The 12,668-nt window shown below is 42.5% G+C and overlaps 1 protein-coding gene across 1 annotated transcript in view; it reads right to left on the reverse strand.

The window, feature by feature from the left end:
• khsrp (KH-type splicing regulatory protein) overlaps positions 1-12,543 on the reverse strand; it is a 47,569-nt gene extending 35,026 nt beyond the window's left edge. Inside the window, exon 1 of the mRNA XM_059640028.1 lies at positions 12,180-12,543. Within this exon, the coding sequence (XP_059496011.1) occupies positions 12,180-12,311 (132 nt within the window). The 5' untranslated portion in view covers positions 12,312-12,543. The remainder of the gene's footprint in view (positions 1-12,179) is intronic.
• Positions 12,544-12,668: the final 125 nt, after the last annotated feature.

The raw sequence follows: 12,668 nt of genomic DNA on the forward strand, positions 1-12,668 counted from the left end.
AGACACAGCTTGCTCAGGATGTTTAAATGTTTGTTCAATTCCTCTTTCAAACAGAAAAGTAGGTTTCACTCTGAAGTTACAGGAGAGTTTTCTTTTCAGAAATGACATATTAACTGGGCAGCACATCATTAGTAGGCTTTCATTCAAAAGCTCCTTTCTGAGCTACTCACTGTTCAAAAGAGCCCTGGCAAAACAAAGCTATCCCTAATCATAGAACATAGAACATAGAACAGTACAGCACAGAACAGGCCCTTCAGCCCACAATGTTGTGCCGACCATTGATCCTCATGGATGCACCCTCAAATTTCTGTGACCATATGCATGTCCAGCAGTCTCTTAAATGACCCCAATGACCTTGCTTCCACAACTGCTGCTGGCAACGCATTCCATGCTCTCACAACTCTCTGCGTAAAGAACCTGCCTCTGACATCCCCTCTATACTTTCCACCAACCAGCTTAAAACTATGACCCCTCATGCTAGCCATTTCTGCCCTGGGAAATAGTCTCTGGCTATCGACTCTATCTATGCCTCTCATTATCTTGTATACCTCAATTAGGTCCCCTCTCCTCCTCCTTTTCTCCAATGAAAAGAGACCGAGCTCAGTCAACCTCTCTTCATAAGATAAGCCCTCCAGTCCAGGCAGCATCCTGGTAAACCTCCTCTGAACCCTCTCCAAAGCATCCACATCTTTCCTATAATAGGGCGCCCAGAACTGGACGCAGTATTCCAAGTGCGGTCTAACCAAAGTTTTATAGAGCTGCAACAAGATCTCACGACTCTTAAACTCAATCCCCCTGTTAATGAAAGCCAAAACACCATATGCTTTCTTAACAACCCTGTCCACTTGGGTGGCCATTTTAAGGGATCTATGTATCTGCACACCAAGATCCCTCTGTTCCTCCACGCTGCCAAGAATCCTATCCTTAATCCTGTACTCAGCTTTCAAATTCGACCTTCCAAAATGCATCACCTCGCATTTATCCAGGTTGAACTCCATCTGCCACCTCTCAGCCCATCTCTGCATCCTGTCAATGTCCCGCTGCAGCCTACAACAGCCCTCTACACTGTCAACGACACCTCCGACCTTTGTGTCGTCTGCAAACTTGCTGACCCATCCTTCAATTCCCTCGTCCAAGTCATTAATAAAAATTACAAACAGTAGAGGCCCAAGGACAGAGCCCTGTGGAACCCCACTCACCACTGACTTCCAGGCAGAATATTTTCCTTCTACTACCACACGCTGTCTTCTGTTGGCCAGCCAATTCTGTATCCAAGCAGCTAAGTTCCCCTGTATCCCATTCCTCCTGACCTTCTGAATGAGCCTTCCATGGGGAACCTTATCAAATGCCTTACTGAAATCAACCATTTAATAGCAAGCCTTAGAGATAATGGGAACTGCAGATGCTGGAGAATCCAAGGTAATAAAATGTGAGGCTGGATGAACACAGCAGGCCAAGCAGCATCTCAGGAGCACAAAAGCTGACGTTTCGGGCCTAGACCCTTCATCCCGAAACGTCAGCTTTTGTGCTCCTGAGATGCTGCTTGGCCTGCTGTGTTCATCCAGGCTCACATTTTATTATCTTATAATAGCAAGCCATGTTTTTTAAAAAAAATCCATTAGCCAATTAACTTTCAATTATCTCTTACTTTCCAGGTATTTTCACAAAACTTAGAAATGAAACTATTTTGCCACAATCTTTCAAAAGCCAAGTCCTGCAAGCAACGCAATATAAAGCATCTTTGTAACACCTATGAAAATGCATAATTCTACATTTTCCCACATTACACTCCATTTGCCAGAACTTTACCCACACATGCGACCTATCACTGATTTGCAGCCTCACAGCCTCTTCATTACAAACTACCTTCATATCATCTGCAAATTCAGCTATGAACACCTTTGCTCCCCTCGCCCACGTCACTGATATAAACTGGAAAAAGTTAGGGTTCAGTTAAGTACGAAATCCGGACCAGTCTCATTTCTAAATGCTGTTTTCTGCCTTCTTTTTCTCTAAGTTCCAAATTTTGCTGGAGTAAAGTTGCACAGATACCAGCAATCTCTCCCATTCCCAATACCAGTCAAGATCATTGCCTTTCCCCCCCTCTCTGCTCAGGACTAAGATGACAAAATAGTGAACATAATAAGATTTGGAGGATGCATGACAAGAAATGTTACAGGTACGATCCACATACAGTTACCCAGTACAAGAAAGGAATGGATTTTTGTGTACATAGGTTAAGAGGTGTTATGACAGAAAACAAAATGGTTATGTTGGGCAGCCAAAGCCTATATTTCAAAAAGAAAAGAGTAAGACTGTAAAGAAGATTGACTTGGCACTTAAGTGTCTGGACCCCAACTATCGATCAAAAGAGAATGCTTGTCATCAAGAGGTTTGCAACAGCTTTGAGGTGGGAGGAGACAAGAAGAGGAAGGACCAAGTCATCCAGTTTTAAGCTATAATCTGTGTTCTTTAGAGTAGAAATTCACAATAAAATTCACTGAAAGTTTAATAGAAGACATTCCAGTCTTATTCCTGATGGAGAGCCACTGTAATTGTACAATCAACATGTATTATCAGGAATAGCTGAGTATCATTTAAACATATCCTTGGGACTCTGAAATAAATACATAAATTGCTGGGGAAACACAGTAGGTCTCTCAGCATCTGCGAAAGCAAAACAGAAGTAACGTTACATCCATCACAATTCAAAACTATTTCTCTCTCCACAGAGATCGCCACACCTGCTGCATTCCTCCAAAAATTCTTTTCATTTTACTTCAAGCTCAGTCAGAACAGGGTCACACATCAAGGAAAAAGGCCTCGTCCCTAACTTTTTCTGACAAAGGCTAATGTAAGGAACTGCTTTCCAGATACAATTTGATTGGTTTTACTGCTCAGCTTTAAGCAAAACACACTTTCTTCTTGTACTACAGTTAAATACAAAATAAAGAATTAGTCTAACTTTAACTCTATTGGAAAGCTTAACAGAATAATATATTATTTAACCACTAAACAACAACAGTTCCAATACATTAACATCCCATAAACACACCCTTGGCAAAGGTAAATTCAGTAGAAAAGATTGTCTCACATGCTGTTCTGGCAGCAGGAAGAGAACCCAAGCTTTTTGCTGTAACAGACAAAAAGATCTAGCAGCTTTGATGTAACCATTTTCAAACCCCCAACAACAGCTGAAAGCTAAATTAAAACCTTGGTCCTGCAGGGACTTGACAAGCTGCTCCTACTGTTCCAACTTTTCTGCAAGTAGTCACTAGAACTAGCAAGATTAAACAAAACGGACATATGCAAACCCCTCTATCATGGAAATCATCTACAGTCATAACAAGGCACAAAAATAAATGATCAAGGTGGCTACTGGCTTTGCCAAAGAATTGTATTTAAAGTGTATATTAAGTAGAAATGGGCTACAGTGGAGGGATTCATGGAACAGAATTTCAAATAACTGCAAATAAGCCAGTGAGGTACAGATCTCAAAAGCACAGTGTTAGTTGGGTGGGGGAGAAAATTATGCAGATCAACAGGAGGAATCAGATTCAGAAACAAACACATCACTCCTTCAAATCAGGACAGTAACTTTTAAAACAAAGATGCTCATGGAACGTGGGCAAGACCACTGTTTGTTGCACACCACTGATGAGGGGGTGATGAACAGCCACACTTCTGAATTGCTGTAATCCATGGTAGGTAGGAACATACACTGCTGTTATGGTTGGAGTTCTAGGATTCTCACTCAGTGGCACTGAAGGAGTGGCATAGATTCTGACGGAGTTGATGTCAAAGGTGTTGCGTAGGACTGTTTGGTGCTGAGCTTAAGTTTTCATATTTGATTGTTATGTTTTCATCTTATAAATGCTTCCTAAATGCGTCCTGATGTTCTAAAGCACAGTGAACTTTATGCTGCGAGACAAAGATCATTCTCCTCAAGGCACTCAGTGGATGGTAAAAGCTCCGAGTCTGAAAACTAATTCCACAATAGTTTAGGATCTACACTTAGGGTGGGTTCAATGAGTGTCAATAAATTCAACACATAGTAGTGTTAACTCCCTGAAATTGTGGTCAAGGGAGGACTCTTTGTCTGCTTGGAGGAACCAGGCAAAAATCCTTTTCAATTTAACTGGAGACAGTGCATGACTAGCGAGTTTTGAGAAGATTTGTAGCTCAGGTTGAGGTTCTGGATGTGAGTTTGCTCGCTGAGCTGGAAGGTTCGTTTTCAGACGTTTCATCACCATTCTAGGTAACATCATCAGTGAGCCTCCGACGAAGACAGTGCACGACGAGAAAAGGGACTGGTTCTGAAAATGCTCCAAATCAGTTGAACAGTCCAAAGCATATTTTTGCCATATATTTCATTCCATTCTGCCACCTGCTTTGCTAAGCAAATATGCATATGAAGTAATTCAGTGATTGCATTTTTCAAAATAGAAGATGGTCAACACATTTACTCCTATGCAATTGAGGCTGGCACAGGAAACTGAAGTTGTGGAACTTTCAAATTCCTCAACTGCTGTTTATACAGAAATAATGCGCTAAGGACAAAGGTGAAACAAAAAGTTAAATAGTTCAAAATGAACATGAAGACCAAAATAAGAATCTTGCATTATCCTGGAAGGTATAACCAGAATCAGCTAACATAGTTCTGATGGGACATACTATCCTTGAATTGTGATGCATCTGGTAGCATGGCAAATCAGATAGCAATGGTTGCCAAATAATGAGGAACTGGGAGTGGATGTGGACACAGATGTACAAAGCAACAGTATATGGCAACATGGCAGTGTAAGTAAATTGATAATGATACCCAGGGACAGAATGTCAGAGCGTTAAAAAAAAATCAGGTTTAAGGGAAAAACAATGGTAAAAAGGCAAAGTTAATGGCTCTTCAAGGTACGTGATGTAAAAACAATATGAATTTATAACAAAAGATTGAATAGCATAAAGATCAAACAATCTTATAGCCAGAATGGTTACAAGGAGATCAAAGCTGGGAACTAAACATTCAGCTGTATGACCTTTCTAAAGGACAGGAAGGGTTGGCTGGCAACAGACCTTTGCTAGTATGAGATATAACGAGGATGATTGCAAGAAATGATCTTGAATCAGACGTTGCAGAATTCCTTGTGGAGTGAGGCAAGAAATAAAGAGGGGAAGACGACATTGCTGAGTGCAGTTCATTGACTCCTACAGCTTTTTTAGGACAGAGAATAAGTCAGGGGATCACGAAAGCATGTGAAAAAAGGCTATATGTTAATCACAGATAGCTTCAACCTTAATATACATTAGGAAAATCAAACTGGCAAAACTAGCCTTAAGGAAGAGTTTACTGAAGCAGTTTGTTATTGACCCAACCGGGAATCATGCTATTTTGATCTGGTAATGTGTAATGAGGCAACTTTAATAAATGATCAGAGTAAAAGATTTCCTCAGGAATGGTGACCATAACATAGTAGAATTTAGCTTTTTTTTTGTTTAGCATTCTTAATTTTAAAAATTGATCTTTTTTAACCTCAGCATTCCATTTGAATGAGAAAGTTGAGTCAGAAACAACCGTGCTAAACTTAAGAAAGGAAATTACATCGGGATGAGGGGAGGAGTTTGCTCGAATGGACTGGGAAAACAATCGACAGAAATGACAACGCAGACACGTAAGAAATAGTTCATGAGTGACAATAAGTGAGAAGGATGATCCTAAGAAAGGGATGAACAAACTAGCTAACTGGGGAAGTTAGGAGAGCGTGCAATTGAAAAAAAAAGAGGCTAATGGTAAACCAGGAGGTCAGGACTCTTGTTGTGCAGTGGTTTTGTACCTAGATCCGAGCCAGGAGGCTTGGGTTCAATTCCCACCTGCTCCAGAGGTATGTAATGTCATTACCGAACAAGCTGATTAGAAAATATCTCTAGAGGAAAGTTAAAAATTACAAAATATGAAGGGCAAGAAAATAAACCGAGGACAAACCAGCAACATTAAGAGCTTTTCAAGTATTCTGTAAAGAGGGTGAGCTGTAAGGACAATGCAGGCACACATCGGTACTTCATTTGGACAAGGTGAGCAAGTAGGCAAATGCATAGCAAATATAGTACACTGTGGATGAATGTGAGGTAATCCAATTTGGTGGCAAAAAACAGTGGCTGTATAGTTACAAATTGTATTCCTAAATTATAAATAACCTGAATAACTAAAAATTGAGAGATGGCAACGTGCAACGAGACCCCTTTGCACACCAGTCGCTGAAGTTATGCATGCAATTGCAGCAGGTGGTAAAGGCAAATGGCTTGTTAGCCTTCATAGTGAGACGATTTGTGTCAAGGAGTAGGAATGTCTTGCTGTAATTTTAAAGGAACACTGGTAAGGTCACATCTGGAATACTGTACGCAGTTTTAGCCTCCTTATCAGAGGAAGGATACTCTTGTTATGTAAGGAACACAGCCAAGGTTTATCAAACTGGTCCCTGGAATGGTGGGACTGACGTGTAAGAGACTGAATTAGTTGGGATTATATTCACAGCAGTTCAGATCAATGAGGGTAGATCTCAAAACCTATGAACTTCGAACAGGACTAGACATGGTTGATGCTGGAAGGATGTTCCTGATGTCAAGAACCAGAGGTCAGAGACTAAGGATACGGGATAGGCCATTTATGATTGAGATTAGGAGAAATTTCTTCATCCTGAGAAATGGTGAGCCTGTTGAATATATTACCACAGAAAGCAGTCCAGGCCAAAACATTGTATATTTTCAAGCAATAGGGCATAACACTCTTGGTGAAAGGGATCAAAATATATGGGGGAATGCAGGAACGGGTTACTGAGTTGGATGATCAGCCACAATCACAATGACTGGCAGAGCAGGCTTATAAGGGCTGAATGGCCTACTCCTGCTCTTATTTTCTGTGTTACCATTGATGACGGGGCAAAGTGTACATAGTCCCATTGAGAACAAGGTTGGGGCAATAATAATGGGTAGCCAGAAAACGGCAGAGGAATCAATGGTAGAGGACACTGAAAGCATTACAAAACAATGAAATAATCAAGGAATGGCAGGGGGAAATCACTCCATATCAGTACAGTAACTATCACTAGACAAGATATACTATGAAAACTGATGAGGATAAAGGTGGACCGGAAGAGTGGATGCACTGTTTGTAACCTTCCCAGAAACTCTAGATTCTGAAGCATCCCATAAATTTACTGTAAGGGTTGTCTAATGAACCTTTTTTTGTCTCAGAAGAGAATAAACCTGTCAAATTCTTTACAGTAGAGAGCTGCTGAGGCTGGGTGAAACATATTCAAGACCATGCTTGATGGAGTGAATGGCTTACTTCTGCTCCTACATCCTATGGCACAACGAGAAGAGCAAGAAGGGGTCATGAAATGACCTTGGCAAGTAGGGTTAACAAGAATCCCAAGGTATTCTATAGATACTTTAAAAACAAGAAGACAACTAGGGAGGGCCACTCGAGGATGAAGGAGGGAACTTGTGCTTGGAGGCAGAAAATGTGGATGACATCCTAATGGAGTACTTTGCATCAGTATCTACTGAGAAAAAGGATATGGAAGATAGTGAGGTTTGTGTGGAGAATGCTAATATGCTAGGGCACTTGCAAGTCAAGTAAAAAAGTGTTGATCTATTGAAGAGCATTAAGGTGGATAAGTCCCTAGAGCCCAATGGTATCTACCCAGATTATTCAAAGAGGTAAGAGAGGAGATCACTGAGGCCTTGACCAAGATCTTTGTATCCTTGCTAGCCAACTGTCGGTTCCCACAGGACTGGCAAGTAGCTAATGTTGTTCGAGAAGGGAAATAGGGATAAGCGAGGTAACTACAGACAGGTGAGTCTCACATTAGTGGTTGAGAAACTATTGGAGAGTCTTCTTAGGGATAAAATTTATCCATATTTGGAAAAGCATATCCCTAGTGACAGTGAACATGGCTTAGTGCAGGGCAGGTCATGTCTTATTAACGGGATAGAATTTTGAGGTGGTGATGAAGGTGATTGATGAGGGTAGAGCAGTGGATGTTGTTTACAAGGATCTAGGAAGGCTTTCAACAAGGACCCTCATGGTAGGCTCATCCAGAAGATTACAATGCATGGGATCTACGAATACTTGGATTCATGGATTCTGAATTGGCTTGCCCACAGAAGATGGAGGGTAGTTCTGGAAGGGTGTTTTCCAGGCTGAAGGTCCATGATTCTGGGTATTCTGCAGACTCCATACTGGGACCTCTGTTTACGATATACATAAATGACTTGGATGAGAATGAAGGTGGGTGAGTTAGTAAGTTTGCACGATATAAAGATTGGTGGATTTGTGGGCGATGTAGAACATTGTCAAGGAATACAGTGGGATATGGATGAGTTGAAATATGGGTGGAGAAATGGCACATGCCGTTTAATCCGGGTAAGTGTGAGGCACTACGTTTTGGGAGATCAGATGTTAGGGAAAAGTAGTTAATGGCGGGACTCTGAACAGCACTGATGTACAGAAGTATCTTGGGGTTCAAGTCCACAGCTCCCTGAAAGTAGCCATGCAAATAGATGTGGTGATGAAAGCATACGGCATGGTTGACTTTATTGGTCAGGGAACTGAGTACCAGAGTCAGGATGTCATGTTGCAGCTTTATAAGGCTTCTAATTTGCATTCAATTCGGATCACCACATTACGGGGAGGATGTTGAGGTTTTGGAGAGGCTGCAGAAGAGGTTTACCAGGATGCTGCCTGGATTAGGCAGTATGAGTGATAAGGAGAGACCAGAAAAACTCGGGTTATTTTCTCGAGCTGCAGAGGCTGAGGGGAGACTTGATAGGTGTCCATAAAATTATGAGATGTGTAGATAGATTCTGTTCGTCTACCCTTTCTCCCAGTTGTAATATCTAATACTGTGGGATACGTGTTTAAGGTTAGAGGAGAAAAGCTCAAAGGAGATGTGAGGAGCAAGTTGTTTTTTTTTAAAAACACAGTGGTAAGAGTCAGGAACACACTGCTGGGTTGGTGGTGGAGGCAGGTACTCTAAGAACATTTAAGCGACTTTTAGATAAGCACGTGAATATGCAAGGAATGGACGGGTATGGACCAAGGGCAGGAAGAGGGGATTAGTTTCATTTGGCATCATGTTCAGCACAACATTGTGGGCCAAAGGGCCCATTTCTGTGCTGTACAGTTTTATGTTCTATGTAATATGAGACAAGCACCAAAAAAACATCAAGGTCATCAAAAACATCAAGGTCATGTTAGATGTGCAAGTGTGGATATCTAAAGGGGCATAGCCAGAATATAAAGTCCAATTCAGTATTTTTGGCAATGTATTCACAATTAAGGAACTTGCAGTCTGGATATCCTGCAACAACTGGTAAAGATACTAACATTAAATATGGTACATATGCCTAACACTGTGCAGTCTCATTAAGTTTAAACATAGAAGTTGGTTGTCAATCTAGGTGGTTAAAATTTCAAGGGAGTGGTTTGCTTCCATCAAGTCCTTATCCACCTATGGCTCAGGTGGTGAAGATTTCCAAGAAATCAATAGATCACTTGGAAAATCTCAGCTTGGTTCAGAGCAAGAATTCCACAATGTTCACCATCGCTCCTGGTGGGGCGGGGGGTGAAAGACCACAAGCATTCTGACCCATATACTGCACAAATGATGGCAGTTGAGACGATCCAGTCCACAATGAAAAGCTTTGTCATTCAGATTGCACATCACAGGAGAACAATACCCGTGCCTTAATAAGGATTCAACAAGCTAAGGGGAGACAATCCGAAGAAAAATGAGAAACACGTAGTTTCAGAATTCACATTCTTAGCTGATGTGCGCCTCATTTCTACTTACTACTTCTTGCCCCATTTCTTGTGATACTCTTAGCTGTCAAAAAATCTCTCAAAAATTCTAAATAGACCTGTAGCATCCATCACCAGCTGGGACAAGGAGGATTTCAGATCACATTAACCTTTGAATGAATGATTTCCCTCAAGTCTATTGTATCTCTGTTGTCAACTCCCCAGAGTGAGATGTCTCTCATGTTATGATCCTTGATCGCTTCTTTCCCTCATCTTCCATTGTTATGGAAATGTAAGCTACGGTTATGCAACCAGTTACCACACAGCCACTCACCTGGTGTCATTCTGACCTTCAAGGTCAGTGTCCAGAACTGAACGCAGCATTCCAGATTGGGAAGGAATTGCTTAGTTCAGTAACGTATTTTCCTTTCTCAGAGCAGAAAATCATGTTTCGTTTCAGACTCAGTTGCCATCCAGAACAGAAACCGTCCGAAAAAATTAAATGATTTTGCTGTTGACATGTATTAATGTTACAGAGGAGCAGTGTTAAGTTCAGCAATTTTTCAGGCTGCATTGTCAAAAATCAGGGAGTACAGTTAGCAAGAAAAAGAGCTTCTATCAAACTCTTCCTTAAAAATATACAACTTCTCCTCCTCCACCACCTTCTAGGGAAGAGAGTTCCAAAGCTGCTCAGGTCTCAGAAAGGTTCCTTCAGCTTGATCCCAAAAAGGTAAACCCACTGAGCTTTGGCTCTGTACTGGCTCATAAAAGCAAATTTCTTTTTCACATCCACCTCGATAAGATCATTTAAGAGCTCAAATTTCAATCAAGTTGACCTTCATTCTTGAAAACTGCAGTGGAAACAATACAAAAGCAAAAATTGCTGGAAAAACTCAAGAGGTCTGACAGGATCCTTACAGATAAAGCAGAGTCAATGCTACGGGTCCAATGACCTTTCTTCAGAACTTGTCCAATGTATCCTCAAGACAACGTGCTCATGTTTGGTGTCAACCTCATTAACCTCCTACAAATTGCCTCCAATGCATTTACATCTTTCTACAAATAAAAGGCACAAATGTGACCCACTTCAATTTTTTTCCTTACCCATTCCCAAAATATAATTTACACTCACCCTGCCCAACTGCACCCTACCCATGATCAGAAAGCTTACTGGACTCAGATTCTGGGAAATCCAACAATGGGATTCCATCACAATCAATTCTTCTAATGTCAGCCTGGGCACAATGTTCCTCCAAAAAAAACCTAAGGTTTCAAAATCTAGAATTCACAATTGTACAATTGAAAGTCTTTCAATCTTGAGAGACATCACACAAAAAAATCCATTCGCATACTGCTCAGAAGCATACACTGCCAAGTTTACATTAAGCAGGTAATTTTTCAGATTAACGAGTTATAAAATTGGCCAACTATAAAATTGTTTATAGAATTGGAAACTGGGTGCAATGCACTGCCATTTGACCTCAAACTCAAGTGACCTGTCCTAAAGATCAAGCACTGTTCACTTCCTGTGGGGGTGATTTCAGAAGGAATTACCTTTTATTTCAGAGCACGACAGAATTTCTGGAAAACGAATTTTTTTCAAAGAGCACAAATTATACACGCCTGCTCAGAGAGAAATACAATGGACTCCATTCTCCTGAACCATATTATCGTGGGCAAGCATAAACACTGGTTTCTTGCATTACGAGAATGCAATACAAAGTTAGTGGCAGTGACGACCGATGAATACATTCCCATTCAAGGGGAAATGGGGCTCATGCAGCCTCAGATACCTGCAAGTCACTCAACCTGTTCTAAAGGAATGTAAAAGGTTCTCTGAATTCCAACGAACACATTGGTGAACCTGATGTGAAGCCACATGTCTTGATGAACAAACAATACATCTAAACAGTCAATGGATCTGTTAAGGTCTCTGTGGTGCATCAATGATCTTGTTTGTTAGGTTAAAAGCAGGTCGACATGTCAAAAGGAATTTTAAGCACTGGTGAAGATGTTAGTTTTCAAACACGTTTCCTGGCGGGTCGACCTGGAGTCCGAAAGGAGGCGAGGCTTTCAGATTCCGGGCAAAACGAAGAGCCGGCCACCGGAGGGGAAGGTGGTGGATTCCCCTTTGATTTCTCAGGCTTCCCGACGGGGAGATCATCCAAAATTCGGTCCCCACACAATGCATCGTCGAGGCAGGCCGCTCTTTCCTCCCGTCCCCCAACAAACACCGCTAACCTCCACTCTCCCCCCCCCCCCCCCCCAAACTCCTCTACCCAACCCCCTCCCGGCGCGGCCTAGTCAGTCAGGCTTCACCACCACCACCCCCACTTTGATCCTCCTCTCCACCTGCTCAGACCCTCCGTAAGCCCTGACTGACCTGCCGTGCCCGCTGCACCGCATCGGCGAAAGCGTCCGGCTTTTTGAAAGCCGCACCGCCAGCCCCGGTCCCAGCTCCGGCCGCGCCGGCACCGACTGCGTGCGGGGGCGCCGCTGCCGCGAAGTCCGCCATTTCCAGCTGGGTCCGCCGCTGCACCGATTCACTCGATCACACGCCCGGGTTGTAGATCCGCGGCTCTCGATTACGTCTATTTTCTCTCACCACCCAGTCTCTCCTTGTCTGACACCCTGGGACCAGCTCCGGTTAGCCTCCGGTTCCACACCACACACAGGCCCGGGCCCAATAATGGCTTCCAACGCTCCCGCCTCGACACCGCCAAGAGACGGACAGGGGGCGGGGGCAGAACACGTTGCGATGGACAGCTTCTTCGTCCAATGGAAACACCGCTCAGCTCCTCTCCGCTATGATTGACGTTCCGTTTCTCCAGTGAGAATGTCGTATGCGTTGGACGCCAGCGTGATTGATGGC

The sequence above is a fragment of the Stegostoma tigrinum genome, chromosome 35, assembly GCF_030684315.1.
Source record: "Stegostoma tigrinum isolate sSteTig4 chromosome 35, sSteTig4.hap1, whole genome shotgun sequence".
NCBI classification, from domain to species: domain Eukaryota; kingdom Metazoa; phylum Chordata; class Chondrichthyes; order Orectolobiformes; family Stegostomatidae; genus Stegostoma; species Stegostoma tigrinum.